Consider the following 20,964-nt stretch of genomic DNA (forward strand, 5'->3'; position numbering starts at 1 on the left):
TCATGCACATAGTTGTCATCTTTTATGCCCCCCAAAGCAACGAGATTTGGCCTAGTTCCTTCAAGAGTGAGCCTAGCAGAATAGATCCTAGACAGAGCAGGGGAGACCACTCAGAGCCTGCAGCATCTCAGAGCTACAAGCGACTTCCTCAGCCTCCCAACCTACCTCCTTCATTTTACAAAGTACATGCTAAGACACATCCGTGGCACAGCCAGGCTACAATTGACACAACTGGAGGGCTGTAGACCTGAGAAGAGGGATTTAGAAGACAATTGAGTCAGAGCAATGTAGCTACATTTTAGTTTAATTTTTTAAGTCTATCACCATTTTATCTATGAAATTTGTTTTTTATTCTTTAAGGATAACACATAGCTAAGTGCTTATAAATAATAAATGAAAAATAATAATCATTAGCTTGGCTAGGAGCAGTGGCTCACACCTACAATCCCCACATCTTGGGAGGCCAAGGCAGGAAGACTGCTTGAGGCCAGGAGTTCAAGACCAGCCTAGGTAAAATAGCTAGACCCTGTCTCTACAAAAATTTAAAAAATTAGCAGGGTGTGGTGGTGTGTGCCTGTAGTCCCAGCTACTCAAGAGGCTGAGGCAGGAGGATCACTTGAGCCCAGGCGCTGGATGCTGAAGTGAGCTATGATAGCCACCTAGGCAACAGCATGACATCCTGTCTCAAAAACTAAATAAATAGGCCGAGTGCAGTGGCTCACACCTGTAATCCCAGCACTCTGGGAGGCCAAGGTGGGTGGATCACCCGAAGTCAGGAGTTAGAGACCAGCCTGGTTAACCCCGTCTCTACTAAAAATACAAACAATTAGCGGGGCATGGTGGCACACGCTTGTAATCCCAGCTACTCGGGAGGCTGAGGCAGGAGAATTGCATGAACCCAGGAGGCGGAGATTGCAGTGAGCCGAGATTGTGCCATTGCACTCCAGCCTGGGCAACAAGAGCAAAACTCTTGTCTCAAAAATAAAATAAAATAAAAAATAAATATTAGCCAGAGAAGATGTTACTTCTAATGAAGGAAAAAGTGATATTCACTACAAATAAGAAGAATGTCTACTACCTCTCTAGCATTTCATTAAGGGAGTACACTGTGGTTCTGATCACCTGCTGTCTGAATTTTATCATAAATTATATTTTGAATGAATAATAATCTGTGACTGTATTGGCAAAAAAAGTCAAATGTATGAGATATTTTTAAAAGATGTAAGCCATTTTAATACTCTAGTTACTCTAATTCTAAGGATCGCTATTCCACAGAGGCCACTGCTCTGCTTTAGAAGAGTTTCATTATACCTACCTGGCAATGTAAGACAAGGAATCCAGAGTGGTTTTTACATCCATTGCATTTACTCAAATACACCATCGGAGGGCAGCACACACCTGGTTAACTTAACTGCCTGTCTGGTGGCCTTACCAAAATAGTTGTCAAATTAGTCTAAGACATTCCTAAATTACCACTCAGATAGGCAGGAAAGCTGTTGGAAAAGACAAAAGGAGCAAAGATTTTAAAAAGACAAAAGAATGCATTCCTTAAGACTCTGAGTTTCTACAAAAGGGAATCTGGAGCTAATCAATGCTGCAAAATGGGAAAACAGAGTTAAAAAAGGAATTTCCTCAATCTGAGAAAACAGACTTGTTATATTTGAAAGATTTTTACTGAGTATGATCATCTGAACACCAGCTACTCAACAAAAATCAGATCTCCTGCCTTATATTGTATTCTGCTTTGCATCACAAACAGTTTTAGTGTATTTCTGGAAAAGCATCAGCAGTTTTTTCGAATTTTAAATTCTGGAGTTATGTAACTATATAGGCAGGCTTTTTAATAACAGAATACATTGGCTTTAAAACAGATGATACTTAAATAGAAGACTTTAAATGTAAATATCAGTAGAGCCTCATTAAGGCTGTAAATCCAGAATTTGTGATAATGTGGATTAAATATTATTTACATAACATATAAGGAGGCCGGGTGCGGTGGCTCACGCCTGTAATCCCAGCACTTTGGGAGGCCGAGGCAGATGGATCACCTGAGGTCAGGAGTTCGAGACCAGCCTGACCAACATGGTGAAACCCCGTCTCTACTAAAAATACAAAATTAGCTGGGTGTGGTGGTGTATGCCTGTAATCCCTGCTTCTCAGGAGGCTGAGGCAGGAGAATCTCCTGAACCCAGGAGGCGGAGGTTGCAGTGAGCTGAGATTGCACCATTGCACTCCAGCCTGGGCAACAAGAGCAAAACTCTGTCTCAAATAAACAAACAAACAAACACATATAAGGAAAGGGATTTGCTAAGCAAATACATAGTCTAAGCAGTTGGCAAGAGGAAATGCTTCAATTATTTAAGAACAATTTTTAATTCCAATTTTAACTTGTTTGCAAAAATCTTTTTGGAGAAATATGATGTATATGCATTTCTAACCAGCTTCTTGCATGATTCTAATATAGTCACCTAGTACCAGTAAACAGACTGCTCTTTTATTTTTTTTAGAACACCAGGCACTACTTTCTTGGAGTAGGTGATTAACCCAGCTAAAGCTTGATTTTTACTAGCTAGCACTTTGTTAACCTAGTGTGTTATATTGTGTGACTTTAAAATGGTAAAAACAATTATAAAGTGGAGTTCTCATTCAGGTTAGCTTTCTAGTCCAAGTCACTAACAATTTACTATGTAATAGACATTCTAAGATTTCTGCCAACAATTCTATTTTCAATATATAAAATCAATTTTCAGAAAACTGTAAAGATTATTTCCCTGTTTAATTAAGATTCTACTAATCATAGAAAAGATTATATTGCACACTTTTCTCAAGTTACCTATGGGACTGACAATATGTCCATGTGTTCTGATAGTAAAGTCAGTTATCTGAATACGTTCCATTTTGGAATAAGAGATCTAAGTGCTAAGCAAGTAACCACCACCACATTCAAGTTTAGAATTGGAAGATCTTTCATTATATTAATAGACCCTTTATTTTTAGATATAACAAAATACCAAAGACAAATGGCCACATATATCCTAATGTACTTGAGAAATCTCGCTACTAATGCTGTGTCACTAATTTTTTAATACTGTATTTAAGAAAGAAAAAAAAAGCCTGTATTTTCTATTGGCATCATTCAAGAAGAAAAAAAAAAAAAGCTGAATCAGGATATTTCTGTGTGAATGCACATTCCTCACTAAATCTCTCAGGCAGCTGCTTTAGTCACTGTTACTAACACCTTGCTCTGTCATCTCTTTGTATACATGTCTAATTTATCAGTTTCTTGTAGATTGTCAGCAGCCTGCTGCCTCCGTACCGCCACAGTGCTCACAACTAGCCGGGAGGCAAGACTGCCCGACTGTCAGGTAAATTCAGATGTCCTTTCCCTTCCACCCAGCTGCATGTCAGATCCATAGACCCCAGCTCCCCTTTCCGACACTGAACTGCCTAGGCATCATTGTATTTTGCTGTATTTTATTTCAAGTGTGGGCTACACAGACACACACTGGACACCTGCAGTCCCTGTGTTCCCAGTGGGAATACAAGAGAGCTGGGGTTTATTTTGCTGGCTGCCAGCTGGTAGACTACAGGCTGCCTTCAGCCCCTTTGTCTGTGTAAATACTTGGATTAGTCCACTGTTTCATTCCTTTCCAAAAAATAAAAGCTGGAATTGTTATGATGTTTGTCCTACTTTTCATTTTCTTTTGTCTTTTGTCTTTAAAATGTATTTATTTTCCTGCGGAATCCGAGGGACACCAATATACTAATTGACCTGATTTGATTCCTATACTTTATATGTATTAAAACATCACTATATACTCCATGAATATGTACAATGATTATTTGTCAATTTAAAAAAATAAAATCCCCGCTACTCAGGAGGCTGAGGTAGGAGGATCAATCGCTTGAGCCTGGGAGTTCAAGGCTGCAGCGAGCTATGATCACACCACTGCACACCTGCCTGGTGAGTAAGAACCTGTTGCTAAAAAACAAAACAAAACAAAAACCACAGTAAAATAAAACTTAAAATGTTTAAATAGGCCAGGCATGATGGCTCACACCTGTAATCCCAGCACTGTGGAAGGCCAAGGCAGAGGGATTACCTGAGGTCAGGAGTTTGAGACCAACCTGGGCAACATGGTGAAACCCCGTCTCTACTAAAAATACAAAAATTAGCTGGGTGTGGTGGCACATGCCTGTAATCCCACCTACTCAGGAGGCTGAGGCAGGAGAATCACTTGAACCCAGGAGGTGGAGGTTGCAGTGAGCTGAGCTGGTGCCACTGCACTCCAGCCTAGGTGACAGAGAGAGATTCCATCTAAAAAAAAATTTAAAAATTAAAAAAATATATATCTCAGGCCAACAAACAGGAAGAATATAAAGAATTAGATATAAAGGCTGGGTGCAGTGGCTCATGCCAGTAATCTCAGCACTTTGGGAGGCTGAGGCAGGAGGATTGCTTGAGTCATGAATTTGAGGTTACAGTGAGTAAAATCACATCACTGCATTCCAGCCTGGGTAACAGAGCAAGACCCTGTCTCTAGATAGATAGATAGATAGATAGATAGATAGATAGATAGATAGATAGAACAGCTGTATAAAAGTGTTTCTGTGTTTCTGTTCTCTGTCCACTCAGTAGCCTTGGTAAAACTGAATTTGAAAGGTGGAGAAAAACATCGTAGTCAGCATTCAAAAGATAATATTTGCTGTGACAGTGACCTTTATGTGAGATTACTTGAAAAATTGTAAAAACAGGTTTGCACAGTCCCTGAACACTGAACTGGAGAGTTTGTTGACAATTCCAATTCCAAAGGAAAGCTTTCCAAATCAGTCATGAATTGCCCTCCATCCTGGTGAACCTCCACACAGCATCTCAGTGTTCCATCAGGACCTCACCTCCATCCTGGAATGCTTCATCTCCAGCCCCCTGGCCTCTGATGGTGCCAGACCTTAGTAGTCTGGTTGTGGTTTTCATCATCTGCTCAGTGTTCTCTCCTTATCACAGCTGTTGCCCTTCTACCAGGGGAAGGCTTCCTTTGAGCAGGGGCAGGCCCAAACACTTTCCATGTGTGTCTGAGGAGTAGATGTCAGTAGCAGGCTACATGTGGTCAGGGTCAGAGCCAGCAGAGCTGGGGTGCCACAAGTGTGGAAACACAGTGGCAGCTGAAGCCCAACTGTTACGTGGTCTCAGAGCCGGTTGTGCAGCCGGCTGTATCAGTGGAATATTGAGTTAGCACAGAAAGGTACATTATTGGCCAGGTGTGGTGGCTCACGCCTGTAATCCCAGCCGTTTGGGAGGCTGAGGCGGGAGGATGGCTTGAACCCAGAACTTCAAGACCAGCCTGGGGAACACAGGGAGACCCCCACCCTCCACCTCTACCAAATTTTTTTTTTTTAATTAGCCAGGTGTAATGGCACATGCCTGTAGTCCCAGCTATTTGGGAAGCTGAGGTGGGAGGATCACTTGAGCTTGGGAGGTCAAGACTGGAGCAAGCTGTGATTGCATCACTGCACTCCAGCCTGGGTAACAAAGTGAGACCCTGTCTCAAAAAACAAATAAATAAATAAAAAGAAAAATACATTATAAAATAGGTTGCTAGCCAGCAGTTTCCAATTGGTGTGTGTTAGTCGATTGTTCCCACCACCTTCAGCAACAGGGCTTTAAGAAAGGTTTTTCGCTAACACACTAATGCCATTTTACAACAGCACTAATTTCAGTTAGAAATAATAATGATAGGTCAGGCGTGGTGGCGAAGGCCTGTAATCCCAGCACTTTGGGAGGCCAAGGCCGGTGTATCACAAGGTCAAGAGATCGAGACCATCTTGGCCAACTTGGTGAAACCCCGTCTCTACCAAAAATACAAAAATTAGCTGGGCATGGTGATGTGCGCCTGTAATCTCAGCTCCTCGGGAGGCTGAGGCAGGAGAATCACTTGAACCCGGGAGGCGGAGGTTGCAGTGAGCCGAGATCATGCCACTGCATTCCAGCCTGGCGACAGAGCGAGATGCCATCTCAAAAAAGAAAAAAAAAAAGAAATAATGTAATTATAGATTTATCTCAATTCTATAAGTAACAATATAAATATTCAAACTCATCTCAGTGGGATTCTGAATGTGTAGCAGTTAAGAACATGGGCTCTTCACCTACAGTCCATTCTCCACCAAGCACCCCCAGCCCTTACCCCAAGGCCTGGGTCAGTGCTGGGCACATGACAGCTGTGCACTAAATATTGATTATACCTGAGTGAGTGAATGAGCTCTGGAATCAGATTGCTTGGGTTGAAATCCCACTTCTAATACCCACTGGTTGTTTAACTTTGGAAAATTTATTTTGCTGGCTAAGATTCCATTTCTTCACTTGTAAAATTCAGATGACAATAGATACTGAGGGAATTCAGCGAGGCACACCCCTGGCTTGGAGTGTCTGCCCAGTATCTGTTATCAATACTTTTTTAGTATCTTAGCATTTCTCAAGACAAAGATCTGCAATCTCTTAACCTCTCTAATTTGCTGAAGAAAGCATGGAGCAGGCTGCTGTTTTGTTTGCTTGTTTGTTTCAGAGATTGAGTCTGGCTATGTTGCCCAAACTGGACTTGAACCCTGGGCTCGAGCAACCTTCCTGCCTCAGAAGACTACTGCTTGAAGTGTTTCCATTAAGTAGGAAATGGAAAGGCTGGCAGGAGATTTTTTTAACTTTTTTTTTTTTCCACCTTGCTTGTTTTTTGAGAACCAGTTTGACTAAACAATTATGTAGTCTATCTAGTTCCATCTGTTCTGAGATTAATGAATTTAGGTTGCTTACTACTGCCACAGGGATGATTTACTTTAAAGAAAAGCAATTTAATGAATTACAAATATTTCCAGCTTCTCAAATGTTTCCAGTTTCTACCCACATGAATACAGCCTGGTCTAGAGCCCAGTTCTACTACTGTTCCCCATCGTGGTCTACATAAAGAAATGATTAAATGCATATAGATCTGAAAAGACTCTTTTTCAAGATTGCTGGGATGATGACTGACTCTTTTCCTACCCATACACATTGCCAAATGGGTCAGTGTTCATACCTTCATTGCGCTTTTTACTCCTTCTTGGCAGAAAAGTTAACACATAGCCAACATTCGAATTCTTAGTATAAACCAGACCATGGTTCATTTCTTTACACATATTAAACATTACAACCTTCCATAAGGGGTAAGCACAGTTACTACACCCATTTTTGTTGTTGTTTTTGTTTGGTTTCGTTTTTTGGCGTTTTTGTTTGTTTGTTTGTTTTTGTTTTTGTTTGAGACAGAGTCTCCCTCTGTTGCCCAGGCTGGAGTGCAGTGGCGTGATCTTGGCTCACTGGCACCTCCACCTCCTGGGTTCAAGCAATTCTTCTGCCTCAGCCACCCGAGTAGCTGGGATTACAGGTGTGCGCCACCACACCCAGCTAATTTTTGTATTTTTAGTAGAGACAGGGTTTCACCATGTTGGCCAGGCTGCCCTTGAACTCCTTACCTCCAGTGATCTGCCTGCCTCAGCCTCCTAAAGTACTGGGGTTACAAGCATGAGCCACCACACCTGGTCTTACACCCATTTTTATGTGACGAAATCGAGGTTTGGGAAGGTAAAATGACTTGTTCAAGGTCACATATCCTGAACACAACTGAGCCTAGTGACTCCTACCTACCACCACAGGTGGCTGCACTGCAGAGGAGAAATCTATTTCAGTTACACTGTGAGGAGCAAAGTCAGAGTATGTAAATCACCCACCATAATTCCTTTTCCCTCAAACTGAAAAGGAATGTTTGTTTAATGAGAAATAGAAGATGTGCTAAGAATGTTGAGTTATTTCACATCAGGTGTTCTGTTTCTCATTTTGAAAAATGATTTTAAGTGCTGGGCGCGGTGGCTCATGCCTGTAATCTCAGCACTTTGGGAGGCCAAGGTGGGCAGATCACCTGAGGCCAGGAGTTCGAGACCAGCCTGGCCAATATGGTGAAACCACATCTCTATTAAAAATACAGAAATTAGCCAGGCATGGTGGCAGGCACCTGTAATCCCAGCTCCTCAGGAAGCTGAGGCAGGAAAATCACTTGGAACAGGGAGGTGGAGGTTGCAGTGAACCAAGATCACGCCACTGCACTCCAGCTTGGGCAACAGAGTGAGACTCCATCTTAAAAAAAAATTATTTTGTACTTCCCTCAGTTTATACATATATTCAAACAGCTTTTAAGGTGAATGATTTTTTAATAAAAGAGCATTTTCTCACCCTTAACAATGTAGAACTTTTCAGCCGGGCATGGTGACTCACCTCTGTAGTCCCAGCACTTTGGAAGGCCGAGGTGGGAAGACTGCTTGAGCCCAGGATTGCTAGACCAGCCTAGGCAACTTGGTGAAACCCTGTCCTTTAAAACAAAATACAAAAATTAGGCATGGTGGCCTGCATCTGTAGTCCCAGCTACTCAGGAGGCTGCGGTGGGAGGATCATTTCAGCCTAGGAGTTCAAGGCAGCAGTGAGCCGAGATTGTGCCACTGCACTCCAGCCTGGGTGGCAGAAGAGGACCCTGTCTCCAAAAACAGAAAAAAAGTAGAACTTTTCCATGTATACTTTTTACAGGCTAATTCCATTGTAGAGCTAAATTATCAAAATTGTTTATAGATAATAGGTATTATAATATGAAAGGAATGCCCAAGGTATATAGCCTTGGATATAATATTGAAATATATAGAGTTGTTTGGTATTTAGCACTTCCCTTCTATCAGGTAGTTTTCTACTTGGGAAAAAAAAAGAAACTTCCTGAAGATGTATCCAATTTTATATCTTAGTAACAGTTTCCTAAACTTGCCATTTACAACATGATCTACCTATGTAAAGTAAAATTAATGGTAAATGTTGAATAACAAGTAGACTCTTGAAAATATTTAGCAATCACAACTGAAACTGAATTCATTCTATGCCTTAAATGATTATAATTTATCAAATATTTATATCCAAGAAATAGTATCTTAACCTGTAAGCCAAGAATGTGTGTCTTACAGGTTAATTTACACATAATATACACCATGTGACTGCAGCATTTTATGCAAATTAAAAATATTAATACTATAGATAATAACTCACTTTATGTGAGAAATCTATCTAAAGGAATGAAAAAAATTTAAATCATCATGAATGATGTAATGTCAAGGTGTTAGGCAAAGTGAGTTGTAACCCATATTTAAGCTATTGCTACACACTTCAGCTGGTCAAGCAGAAATATTTGTCTTCCTTTATCAAAAAGAGTATTGGGGCCAGGTGCAGTGGCTCACGCCTGTAATCCCAACACTTTGGGAGGCCAAGGGGGGCGAATCACAAGGTCAGGAGTTCGAGACTGTCATGGCTAACACAGTGAAACCCCATCTCTACTAAAAAAAATACAAAAAATTAGCTGGGTGTTGTGGCATGTGCCTGTAGTCCCAGCTACTCCGGAGGCAGAGGCAGGAGAATTGCTTGAACCCGGAAGGTGGAGGTGGCAGTGAGCCAAGATCGCACCAGTGCACTCCAGGCTGGGCGACAGTTTGAGACTCTGTCTCAAAAAAAAAAAAGAGTATTGGATTACACAAGGTCTTCAAAAACATATCTTTCTTGGGTGGACACAGTGGCTCATGCCTGTAATCCTAGCACTTTGGGAAGCAGAGGCAGGCTGATCACTTGAGGTCAGGAGTTCGAGACCAGCCTGGGCAACATGGTGAAACTCTGTCTCTACTAAAAATACAAAAATTAGCCAGGTGTGGTGGCGCAGGCCTGTAATCCCTGCTACTCAGGAGGCTGAGGCACTAGAATTGCTTGAACCCAGGAGGCAGAAGTTGCAGTGAGCTGAGATCATGCCACTGCACTCCAGCCTGGGCAACAAAGTGAGATTCCGCTCAAAAAAAAAAAAAGAAAAGAAAAAAAACCAATCTTTCTTGTGTGATGTGACGATTCTGCATTACTTGCCATAAATCACATTGCATAATATGTTTAGTTCCCTAAAAAGAAATTAGTTCTGGTGCTGATTTCCACAGCACGTATAGTAAAATTGGAGTTTTTTTACTATATGTGCTGTGGAAGTCAGCAGTCTAAGTCATGCATATTTGCAGAAAGAAACTGTTAGGTCAATGGGAAAGTGTGACTTGTAACCTGCTGTTTACCAGGCCATCAAACTCTGTTTGGAGGGTCAAGTGTGAGTCTTGCCATACGTTATTTTCTGTTTTAAATATTTTCTTTTCTTTCTTTTTTTTTTTTTGAGATGGAGTTTTGCTCTTGTTACCCAGGCTGGAGTGCAATGGCGTGATCTCAGCTCACCGCAACATCCGCCTCCTGGGTTCAAGAGATTCTCCTGCCTCAGCCTCCCGAGTAGCTGGGATTCCAGGCATGTGCCACCACGCCCGGCTAATTTTTTTTTTTTTTTTTTTTTTTTTTTTTTTTTTTGTATTTTTAGTAGAGATGGGGTTTCTCCATGTTGGTCAGGATGGTCTTGAACTCCCAACCTCAGGTGATTCGCCTGCCTCGGCCTCCCAAAGTGCTGGGATTACAGGCGTGAGCCACACTATGCTTGGCTTAAGATTTTCTTAATTTATTTTCCTTTATTTTTTTTTTTTTTTGAGACGGAGTCTGGCTCCGTCGCCCAGGCTGGAGTGCAGTGACGCAATCTCGGCTCACTGCAAGCTCCGCCTCCCGGGTTCACACCATTCTCCTGCCTCACCCTCTGGAGTAGCTGGGACTACAGGCACCCGCCACCACGCCCGGCTAATTTTTATTTTTAGTAGAGACGGGGTTTCACCATGTTGGCCAGAATGGTCTCTATCTCCTGAGCTCGTGATCCACCCGCCTTGGCCTCCTGAAGTGCTAGGATTACAGGCGTGAGCCACTGCGCCCGGGCTTATTTTCTAATTTATAAATGAGGCCGGGCACGGTGGCTCGTGTGTGTAATCCTAGCACTTTGGGAGGCCAAGGTGGGCAGATCACTTGAAGTCAGGAGTTGGAGACCAGCCTGGCCAAAATGGTGAAACCCCGTCTCTACTAAAAATACAAAAAATTAGCCGGACGCGGTGGTGGGCGCCTGTAATCCCAGCTACTCGGGAGGCTGAAGCAGGAGAATTGCTTGAACCCAGGAGGCGGAGGTTGCAGTGAGCCGAGATCGTGCCACTGCACTCCTGCCTGGGGAACAGTGAGACTCCATATCAAAAAAATTTACACATGAAACTATGCACTATTTTCTTAGGCTTTTTGTTGAAGCTCCAGTTCTCCCATGTTTACATACCACATTTTAAAAATAGGCAGGAAAAATAATTTTTATCACTGCTTGTCTTAACCAGTACAGAACAGCAAATCTTCTTTTAAACTAAATTTACAGCACTTCAAAGAGTTTGGGAAGAAAGAATAACCTCAAGCCAATCAGATATTTTCCATAATTATGATTTTGTATTAAAATACAAGAGATATAGATAAAGGATAATTTCAGTACCAAAGATAAAAATTATTTGTTTAATACTAATTTTAATGACTCCATTAAATTTTAAACTCCATTAAATTTAAAGCTAATTTTAATTAGCTTTAAAAAGCTATGCTTAAATTAGTAGTAATAATGAGCCTTGAATTGTTCTCTCAAACATCACTTCTGGTAGAAATGAATTATATAGTACTGACTTTCATAGTTTAAGGGAATATAACAGAGTTTTAGAAAAATATTCTTTTCTAATTAAAAAAAAAATCTCCATGTTGTGATTCCCCCACTGCTAGTCACTTTTTTTTTTTTTTTTGAGACGGAGTGTCGCCCTGTCGCCAAGCTGGAGTACAGTGGCGCCATCTTGGCTCGCTGCAACTTCTGCCTCTCTCATGTTCAAGTGATTCTCCTGCCTCAGCCTCCTGAATAGCTGGGACTACAGGCGCATGCCACCATACCCAGCTAATTTTTTTTTTGTATTTTTAGTAGAGACGGGGTTTCGCCATGTTGGCCAGGATGATCTCAATCTCTTGACCTCATAATCCTCCTGCCTCGGCCTCCCAAAGTGCTGGGACTACAGGTGTGAGCCACCACGCCTGGCTGCTAGTCAAATTTTAAAAGGCCCAAACCCAAATGTGTTTTGTCATTTTACCCTAGGAAACTCAATGATTTTGCTTCTTTATTCTTCAAGATTATTCATCCAGACCCTGATAGGCCTGAGCACAGGTTCATTTAAACTAGAGGCTATCATAGGCGATCATTTGGAAAGGTACATTATACACTTAACAAATGGGAAATGTTAGGCTGGGCTCGGTGGCTCACGCCTGTAATCCCAACACTTGGGGAGGCCGAGGCAGGTGGATCACCTGAGATCAGGAGTTCGAGACCAGCCTGGCTAACATGGCAAAACCCCATCGCTACTAAAAATAGAAAAATTGACAGGGCATGGTAGTGCATGCATGTAATCCCAGCTGCTCGGGAGGCTGAGGCAGAAGAATCGCTTCAACTCGGGAGGCGGAGGCTGCAGTGAGCTGAGTTGGAGCCACTGCACAGCAGCCTGGGCAAAACAACGAGACTCCATCTAAAAAAAAAAGAAAAGGGGGAGGTGAAATATAAAATTCTTCCTTATACCTCCAAGCCCAAGCAGGTAGGGGGAAATCTTAGAGCAAATTAGACTTCCACAGGCAAATTCTTTATCCTAGTGAATCTGGATCTACCAGATAACTATAGAATCCTCTAAACTCCAAAGCCTTGGTCAACCTGTCAGTACCATCAGCATCACTGGGAGCTCATTAAAAATGTAGAATCTCAGATCCCACCCCACACCTAATGAATCCGAATCTGCCCTTTATACTGAGCTCCCCAGGTAATTTGAATGCATATTAAAGTTTGAAAAGAACTGATCTCATGAAATCTTACAGCTAACGCAGAGACCTAGGAAAACAAGACCGTGCAAAAATTGAGAAGAACTTCTGTAAAATGCTGGGGGCAAGAAAATAGGGAAAACAAGAAAAGAGTGACTTTGAGGGAAGAGTTCATATATCATTTCCTTAATACATTTCATTTTTCTTTCTTATGCCTTGTTTTGAAAAGCTACCATTATCTTGGCATGCTTTAGATGGAAACCATTTACTGTGCAGATTTCTGTTCATGTTCTCAAAATGTATGCAAAAATATCTCGTCTAACCCCTACCACTGTGCCTGGCCCTTTGAAATGTGTTTCTTGCTGATGTGCTTGTTTCTCCTTTCCAGTCCTGACACAGCTCTCCCCGAGGAGCAGCCACATTCCAGCTCCCAGTGCGCCCCTCTCCACTGTCTCTCCAAGCCTCCTCACCCCTAGTCTTCATCTCCTGTGGACGAACATCTGGGGTGGAAGTTTTGTAGCCACACACAGGATACTGCCCAAGATCCAGCGGGTGTTTTCTTCTCGGTTGTTAGATGTACAATTGGATTAATGTCCATCGTTTTGGAAGACGAGAGAAAGTTGAGAAGAATACGAAGCACAGACCCTTATGTGATAAAACATTTTGTGGTTTCTCTGAGTCACAGATAAACTTCTGCCATCAAATGGCTACAGTTCATTTAAATTTAAAAAAAAGAAAAAAGAAACAGGAAACGTGTCTCAGATGGCTGGCTTTACCTCGATAGCATAAGAGAGACCTAAGACATGTAAAATACGTATATTGTAGTATCATCTTTCCTCACACTCCAAATTCAGCTAGGGAAGTTGATTCCAATATTTTTGTCATTGATATTTATTTTGTACTTTATTTGCTACATGATTTATGTCTATACAAATAATTTCTCTGAGGTGAATTTAATTCATTTATTTTCAAATAAGCATAATTTGCTCAATTAAGTATGAGTTTGAATTTAGTTTGAAATCTGGAATTGGCCAGACTGTGGTCATTTTTCTTGCACAAAATGATAAATGAGGTGCATCAGAATGTTAACAATAACTGTATTTTGCTGCTACGCTGGTATTGTTTATGCACTTATTTTCTAATCAGTAGCTCATTAACTGCTGGGTTGTGTTTTTGTATTTTTAACTAGAGTTCTTCACTGGACATTACTAAGTAAATCTAAGAAAGAGACTAAGTTATGATTTATTGACTTATTCAAGTTTTGATGGCATCTTTAATTTTATTTCTTCATTGCAGTTGAGTAGATGTACTGGTGCTGCTCCTTTGTATGTGTGTATGTGTGTGATAATGTTAAAGAAGGCTCAATAACTTGAAGGGAAAAAAATGGTGTGTTTATTTAATGACCAGAATTTTTTTTACTTCTCCCAAAATCAGGGTCCTACTGAGTCTTTCCTGATAAAAGGTATCAAGTACAAATGGGAAAATATATACATACATAGATGTAAGATAGCCTTTAATTAATTAATTTACCCAGAGAGTGTTCAAAGTTTGATTAAAATTGTATGTTTTGTTGTTGTTAGGTTTTTTCATAACGAATATTCCTTGCCAAAAAAACAATAGATAATAAACCTTAGCTCATTGTCTACTTTTGACAAACACTCAGGTGCCTACAAACATTCTATTATCTTGAGATAATACATGTTCCTGGTTAATTTACAGATTCTGCTGGGTAACTTTTATGACTTGATTTAAGGCAGTGGATTTTCATGGCAAAATTTATTTTGCACATAATCTGACAAACAAGGAAAACAGCTAACTGAGCTGAAAGGTCTAACACTCTTGGGCTCCTTAACCATCAAGTGCTGCCCACAGAATTGCTCCTAGCCCTGATTCCTTGTCTTTGTCAGGTAGCCTTAACTTATTTAAAACCATAAGGGTTTGACCTTTTCATATAAAGACATCTGTAACTTCTCTTCAAAACAAAAATGACCCTCACTGTTAACACAAAGGACAGTTACCAGTGTAGGGCACTGAGAAAGGAGATCCAGGAGCCACTCAGCTTATTAAGCGAACATGGGTGGCACAGAAATGGAGTGGTCCATCAGAGACCAAATGGTAAGTCGTAAAGCACATTGCAGGAGCTTTCGTTAGTCATACGCCTATTAAGTAGTGGTCGCTATTACCAAAGCAACCAGGACGTTTTATGTTCTTTATATGAGTGCTATTTTCCACAGTGTCATTTATTATGCAACGTGGAGTAAAGAGTTGAAATCTTCACCAAAATAGGGGTTCAGGTTAAAGTACAGAAACAGAAACAAAACGATTCGACATGAAGTTCCCAACCATAGCAGCCTAACCTTCCGCTCTTTTCTACCTGCATGGCCTTGCTGTTCCTAAACATTGTCTTCATTTCACTGGCATTGTATCTGCCTAGTACCGGTATTAGTGAGACTGTGGATTTTATCAGAGTTCAATGAAAGAAAGCTTACCCTTGCCCTCACTTTGTGTTTTTTATTTTCCCCCCTTTCTCAAGCACCACGTATTTGGACCTGAGAAGTGGCATAGCTGCTAAGTTGACTTTTAATAAAAACTGTTTGTGCCTGAGGGAAATATATGCCTTTTTAAAAAGTACCTCAGAACATGTTCCTATATCGTCTCATCGGTTTTGTTTGGTGGGACTGGGAGTTCAGCAGGAAGTATTGTCTGTGTGTGATGATGGGGCAGTATTGCCAGTCGGCGATGTTGTATTTGCATTCTTTATCCCTAACTCTGAATCTAGGACTCCATGAAAAGCCGGGTCACACACAAAACATTTCTTCCAATACAAAGTGTATTATTACGACTATTATAAACTAGTTTCATTTCAGTTATTTATCTTCATAGAGTGGGAAAGTCTTTTTCTGAAATACTAATTCTATGAAAATAATTTTAGTGAATCTTTGCCAAGAAGTTATAGAAACTTGGAAATAAATTTCTCATTTTCAGCACAAAATTAAGTGATAGTCCCTAAGCAGTAAGAGAGAATACCATGTATTTACACTGTGGCATCATTTAGTATAGTTTACACTGAGCCATATCTATATTTATTTATAGGCATTTAAAATGAATCAATATGTGTAGTGTTGATAAAAATCAGTATCTGTAAAGATGACATCAGGAATTCAAAAGGAAATTGAAAAGGGGCAGAACTAGTGAGAACCAAAAAGAATGAACTCCAGTAAGACTAATTGAAGACATACTTAGAGAGGAAAAATAAACAGCAGAAATACACTAAAAAATACTGGCTAATTATTGCAAACAGAGTGAGCAAAGACTAATGCTAACTAGTAAAAGTAGTTAGCAAAGTAAACAGGTAGTTTTTTAAAAGTAAGCACAATTACAATATTGAATAGTATGGAGAAATGTTTTTCTCCTGAGGATTTTCCTTAATCAAAAAATAAGAAGAAGCAATAAATTGTCTTTGGCCTGAGTGCCGAGCGGCATAAATAAAGGAGCTTGGCTTAATCTTTCTGGTCCACACATAATCCATTAGATCCCATTCATATATCCAATTCTGGATCTAATAAAAGAATTTGGAGAACTTTGAGGAAAAGGAAAATTGTTAAATAAGAAAAGACCTATTTAGAAATTATACTTTAGTCTAATGAAGAGGAGGTACAATAGTGGTCTTCAAGAAAAGAATATTTAACAAATGATAGATATCAGCTATAGATATTGTTACTAAGTCTAGAATAAAAAAGGCTTCAGTGTGAAGGATGTATAGTAACTCTAGGAAAGAGATTTTTAACACTGGGAAATTAACGTGGAAATTGATAATCATAAAGAATATTTGTTTTGTAAAAATTGAATATCATTGGTGGTCTAGTAAGTATTAAGTGGCAAGATAGGAGAATGCATTTCAGTTCTGGGAGCTCATAATCCTCTGATTCTTTTATTTTAAGTTTTAAAATACATTAAAGTTTTACTGGTTAATCATAAAATATTTTATATTTGAAAATAGGATGGCAATCTTTATTTTTCCAAGATATTTGTTGGAAAAAAAATGATTGTTGGTATTATTTTTTCTTTCAGCTATATTCCATGGTATCTTTAAAATTGTTCAGAATATAGTACTTTTACTAAAAAACTTCACTTGTCAGAATCTAAAAAAACAATGTCCTCAGGAATACTTCAGAAATAGAAGGTATGCAATCCCTCAGTGGGGGGCAAACACATTTCAGATTTCGTCTTTATTTAAAAGGATCTTCAGTCTACAACATTTGCTTTTTTGTGCTTTGGAAAATATCCTTGTGCAGATAAGTTCTTCTGTTTGAAACAAGCATGAAACACTGGTCCAATAACCTAAGAATGTGGAGATTTCTTGATATTCTGTATTAATTAAAGTTCTCTACATGTCTCAAATGGAGATCACAAAACATGAAAAGGAAGAAATGAAATATCTTTTCTTCTGGGATGAGTGTCAATTTTAATGTATAATTGTCATAATCAATCAGCCAAAAGTTACAATCTGTCCCTCAGAGACATCGGGGGAAGCTGATGGATTTCCAGTAAGGAACTGTGGTGGGTTCAAACTCAGGCTGCCACAAATACATTGATATGGTAGGTAGGAAGTAGGACTAAATTTGAAAGAAACATAGGGTAAAGTTCACAATTTTAAAAAGGTTGCCTTCCAGTTTTTTTGTTTGTTTATAAACTAGAGTGATTTTTAAGTAACCCTTATATTTAAGGCTGCAAAAAATGTACAAGAATATGTTTTCAAGTAAAGGGAACATAATTCTTCAAAAAGCTGTTGAACTGGAGTTATGATAGGTTATGACAGAGAGCATGATCAGTGCTGATACTGACAAGTACTTTTTTTACCTTAAAATCAACTTCTATGGAACTACAAGATCAATCTAGCTCCCGAGTGACCTTTTCCATTGTCTGTAATAATGCCCTCGGATGAGTTGTGTCTAAAATTAAGTTCATCTTTATTTATATGCCAACATAACTGCCATAGTCCCTAATGTATTGCATTTGTAACCTGATCGTATTATGTTTACACCTGAAAGATTTCATCTAGACATGTCTTTCGTCCTTATTATTCAAAGTGTAATTGAAAGAGATATTTAGTATTAAGACATGTTGCCCAATTGAGAATTTTCCAGAATATTCTACTTAAGAAGAAGAAGAGCAATTAACTGCCTTTAGTGTAAGGGCGAGAGTGCATAGAAATATGCAATGTAAAATGTTTGCATGAATTATTTCATATCATGTAAGCTTTCCCATATTCATAAGATGAACACTATAGAAGTCTCATTTCTCTGTGATCGTCTGTCCATTAGGAATGTAAGGAGATTGTTATCTATATCTAGTCTCCTTTCCATATTGAACTGCATGGCTCTAATCCTCAGCGTATTTTTATCCCTTCTCGAGTTATTTAAAATTTGCCCTATTTAAGCTGAAGCCTGGATAAACTGCTGAGCCAGATTATTCCTGTGATTGGAGTTTAATTGCTGTAGAACACTTGTTGAGAACACATTTTTTACTTTTTTTCTTTCAGAATTATTCTTCGATCATTGTTCTCTAATGAAAACACCGAGAAGTAAATCTGGTGCTTCTTTGTGTAAATATGTTTTTCTTTTTAAAAAGTCATTTTAAAACAAAGATGAGAGAACTATAAAGTAAGGGGAAATATCATTTTATTTAAAAATAATTATTCAGTGATAGATAATGGAGTTACAGAATGAATCATTGGGTTCATAGGTATGATTTGTGCAGCCAATCTTAGAGGAAATACATCATTTTAACATCATTCCCACAAAATGTTTAAGCTCAATGGTTTGACTATAAGAGTCAAACAATTACTGTTTGAAAATCTCTTATGACATTTTTATAATCTACTCAGTGTTTTTATTTGCATGATTATGCTTATGTGATGAACCATCCATGATTCTGATATTGTATTTCTTTCCAGTATTAACATGTGTATTGTGTGGCCAACTCTGATTTGTACACTGTATTACTGTTGTAATGATTCAACTGTTCCTACATTTAATTGCAGTTTTATTATTATGCCTTTTGGGGTTAAATGATGTGAAGTGTTTCCACCTACTGATAAATACCATATGAAAACATGACTAAAAGACTGATTTAAGAAACTTTTTTGTTATTTTTAAAAATATGAATTTCAAAAGAAATGTTCTCAAAGACACATGCATTTATTTTAAATTCAAAAAATTCTTATGAATTTATTATTGCTTGTACTTTAACATTTTTTTATTGTAGACAATCCTAAGTGAATAATGTCTCATGGGAGAATCCACATGATATGTGCTTGTATTTGTGTAATCTGATCATGCACTCAATGGTTGGAAAAGGCACTCCAGTGCTAAGAAAATAACCAGAAGCCAATATATCGATTCTTATATCTTGGTTTATGTTACCAACTGAATATGGTGTAATGCATAACTTTTTCCAGTAAATAAACTGGTTATTTTTTGTTCATTTCATTAATGCTGCCTTTTTATCAATTTGAGCAGTTTTTCTGTATGTCATTTTGATGTATACTTACAAAAAAGAAAAGACTATATGAATTCAGATGTGATCTATATGTTTATTCAAAGTGAGAACTTATTTGAACTAAAAACTAAACGCTTTGCTTTAACAACAATTCTATACATTCCTGGTAAGTAATGTGTATCAACTCTGCTCATTTCCTCCAGTTATCACCTCTTCTACTTGTAATCTTTTCTAGAAAGCTATTTTGGCAGGAGGATATACTTGGCTGAATTCTATTAGAAATGTACCAACATGAAGAAAATGCTTGTTCTAAAACAGGAAACATTATTTTGATGAAAGAAGAATGAAGTTTCTATGCATTATTTTGGGAGACAATTCCTCTTTGTTCTTTTTGGAACAGCAGAGTTCCAAAACTTGAGGGAGGTTAATTTTCTAGCTCCTCCTACAAATACATATTGTAGTAAATCAGCTGCTTTGGGAACCATCCACTTTGATTCGATTTTATTTAAAGGGTGGAGGAGGGGGAGAGCCAGATAGAACATGGCATTCTAGTGAGTTAAAGCGTCTAACGCAATCCTCATTATAGCTAATCAAATTTGTGCAACACGGGCAGCCAACATCCTGGCAAAAGTTGTCTGCTCACCTGTTGCATAAATACAACACTAGAAATAATAATGTAAACTTTTCTACAAATTTCTCCTTTTTCTCTTCCAAAAGCTTTTGTTTTTCTTGGAGGTTGGATCTATAAGTCTATTTGATACTTGACTTTCTCTTACATGATAAAGCTGATAGTCTGTCACATTCAAAAGTGAAAACAGCTGGACGCATCAAGAAAGTCTCTTCTCATCTATACATTTTGCAGGCAACTTGGACAGCCTATATATTGCAACCCACAGGGGATGAGAAAGATATCAGAATCGATGGGAACTTGTGGAAGGGATTTTTTTTTCTTCTTCTTCTTCTTCTTTTTGTTTTAAAGAGGGAGTCTTGCTCTGTCTCCCAGGCTGGAGTGCAGTGGCATGATCTTGGCTCACTGCAACCTCCTACTCCCTGGTTCAAGCTATTTTCATGCCTCAGCCTCCTGAGTAGCTGGGATTACAGGCATGTACCACCATGCCCAGCTAATTTTTGTATTTTTAGTAGAGACAGGGTTTCACCATGTTGGCCAAGATGGTCTTCATCTCCTGACCTCATGATCCGCCCGCCTCGGCCTCCCAAAGTGCTGGGATTACAGGCGGGAGCCACCGCACCCAGCCGGACTTTTTTTTCTTTTGAAACATGGCCTCACTCTGCCACCCAGGCAGGAGTGCAGTGGCATGATCTTGGCTCACTGCAGCCTCAACCCCCTGGGCTCAAATGATTCTGCCACCTCGGCCTCCCAAGTAGTTGGGATCACAGGCATGTACCACCATGCCTGGCTAATTGTTTAATTTTTTTGTACAGATGAGGTCCCACTATGTTGCCTAGGCTGGTCTTGAGCTCCTGGACTCAAGTAATTCTCTCATCTCAGACTCTGAAAGTGTGTGATTACAGACATGAGCCACCTCGCCCAGCCAGGAAAGGATTTTCTTAGTTTTTGGTCGTACAGATGCTGACTAGCACATTGTAGGAACTCAGTCAATTTTGAATTAGAGTAGTTGTTCCTGAGAAGT

The 20,964-nt window shown here is 39.4% G+C and overlaps 1 protein-coding gene across 8 annotated transcripts in view; it reads left to right on the forward strand.

The window, feature by feature from the left end:
* Positions 1–19,302, forward strand: part of BICD1 (BICD cargo adaptor 1) — a 274,543-nt gene extending 255,241 nt beyond the window's left edge. For 3 of the 8 annotated variants that reach the window (XM_054442543.2, XM_054442547.2, XM_063672602.1), the window contains 2 exons: positions 3,290–3,365; positions 13,200–19,302. In XM_054442543.2, the coding sequence (XP_054298518.1) occupies positions 3,290–3,365; positions 13,200–13,287 (164 nt within the window). In that variant the 3' untranslated portion in view covers positions 13,288–19,302. Of the gene's footprint in view, positions 1–3,279; positions 3,366–3,484; positions 7,114–13,199 lie in introns of those variants that run through there. The other 5 variants (XM_054442562.2, XM_054442552.2, XM_054442548.2 and 2 more) reach the window with 4 other exon arrangements.
* The last annotated feature ends 1,662 nt before the right edge of the window (positions 19,303–20,964 follow it).

This window comes from Pongo pygmaeus, chromosome 10, assembly GCF_028885625.2.
Source record: "Pongo pygmaeus isolate AG05252 chromosome 10, NHGRI_mPonPyg2-v2.0_pri, whole genome shotgun sequence".
NCBI classification, from domain to species: domain Eukaryota; kingdom Metazoa; phylum Chordata; class Mammalia; order Primates; family Hominidae; genus Pongo; species Pongo pygmaeus.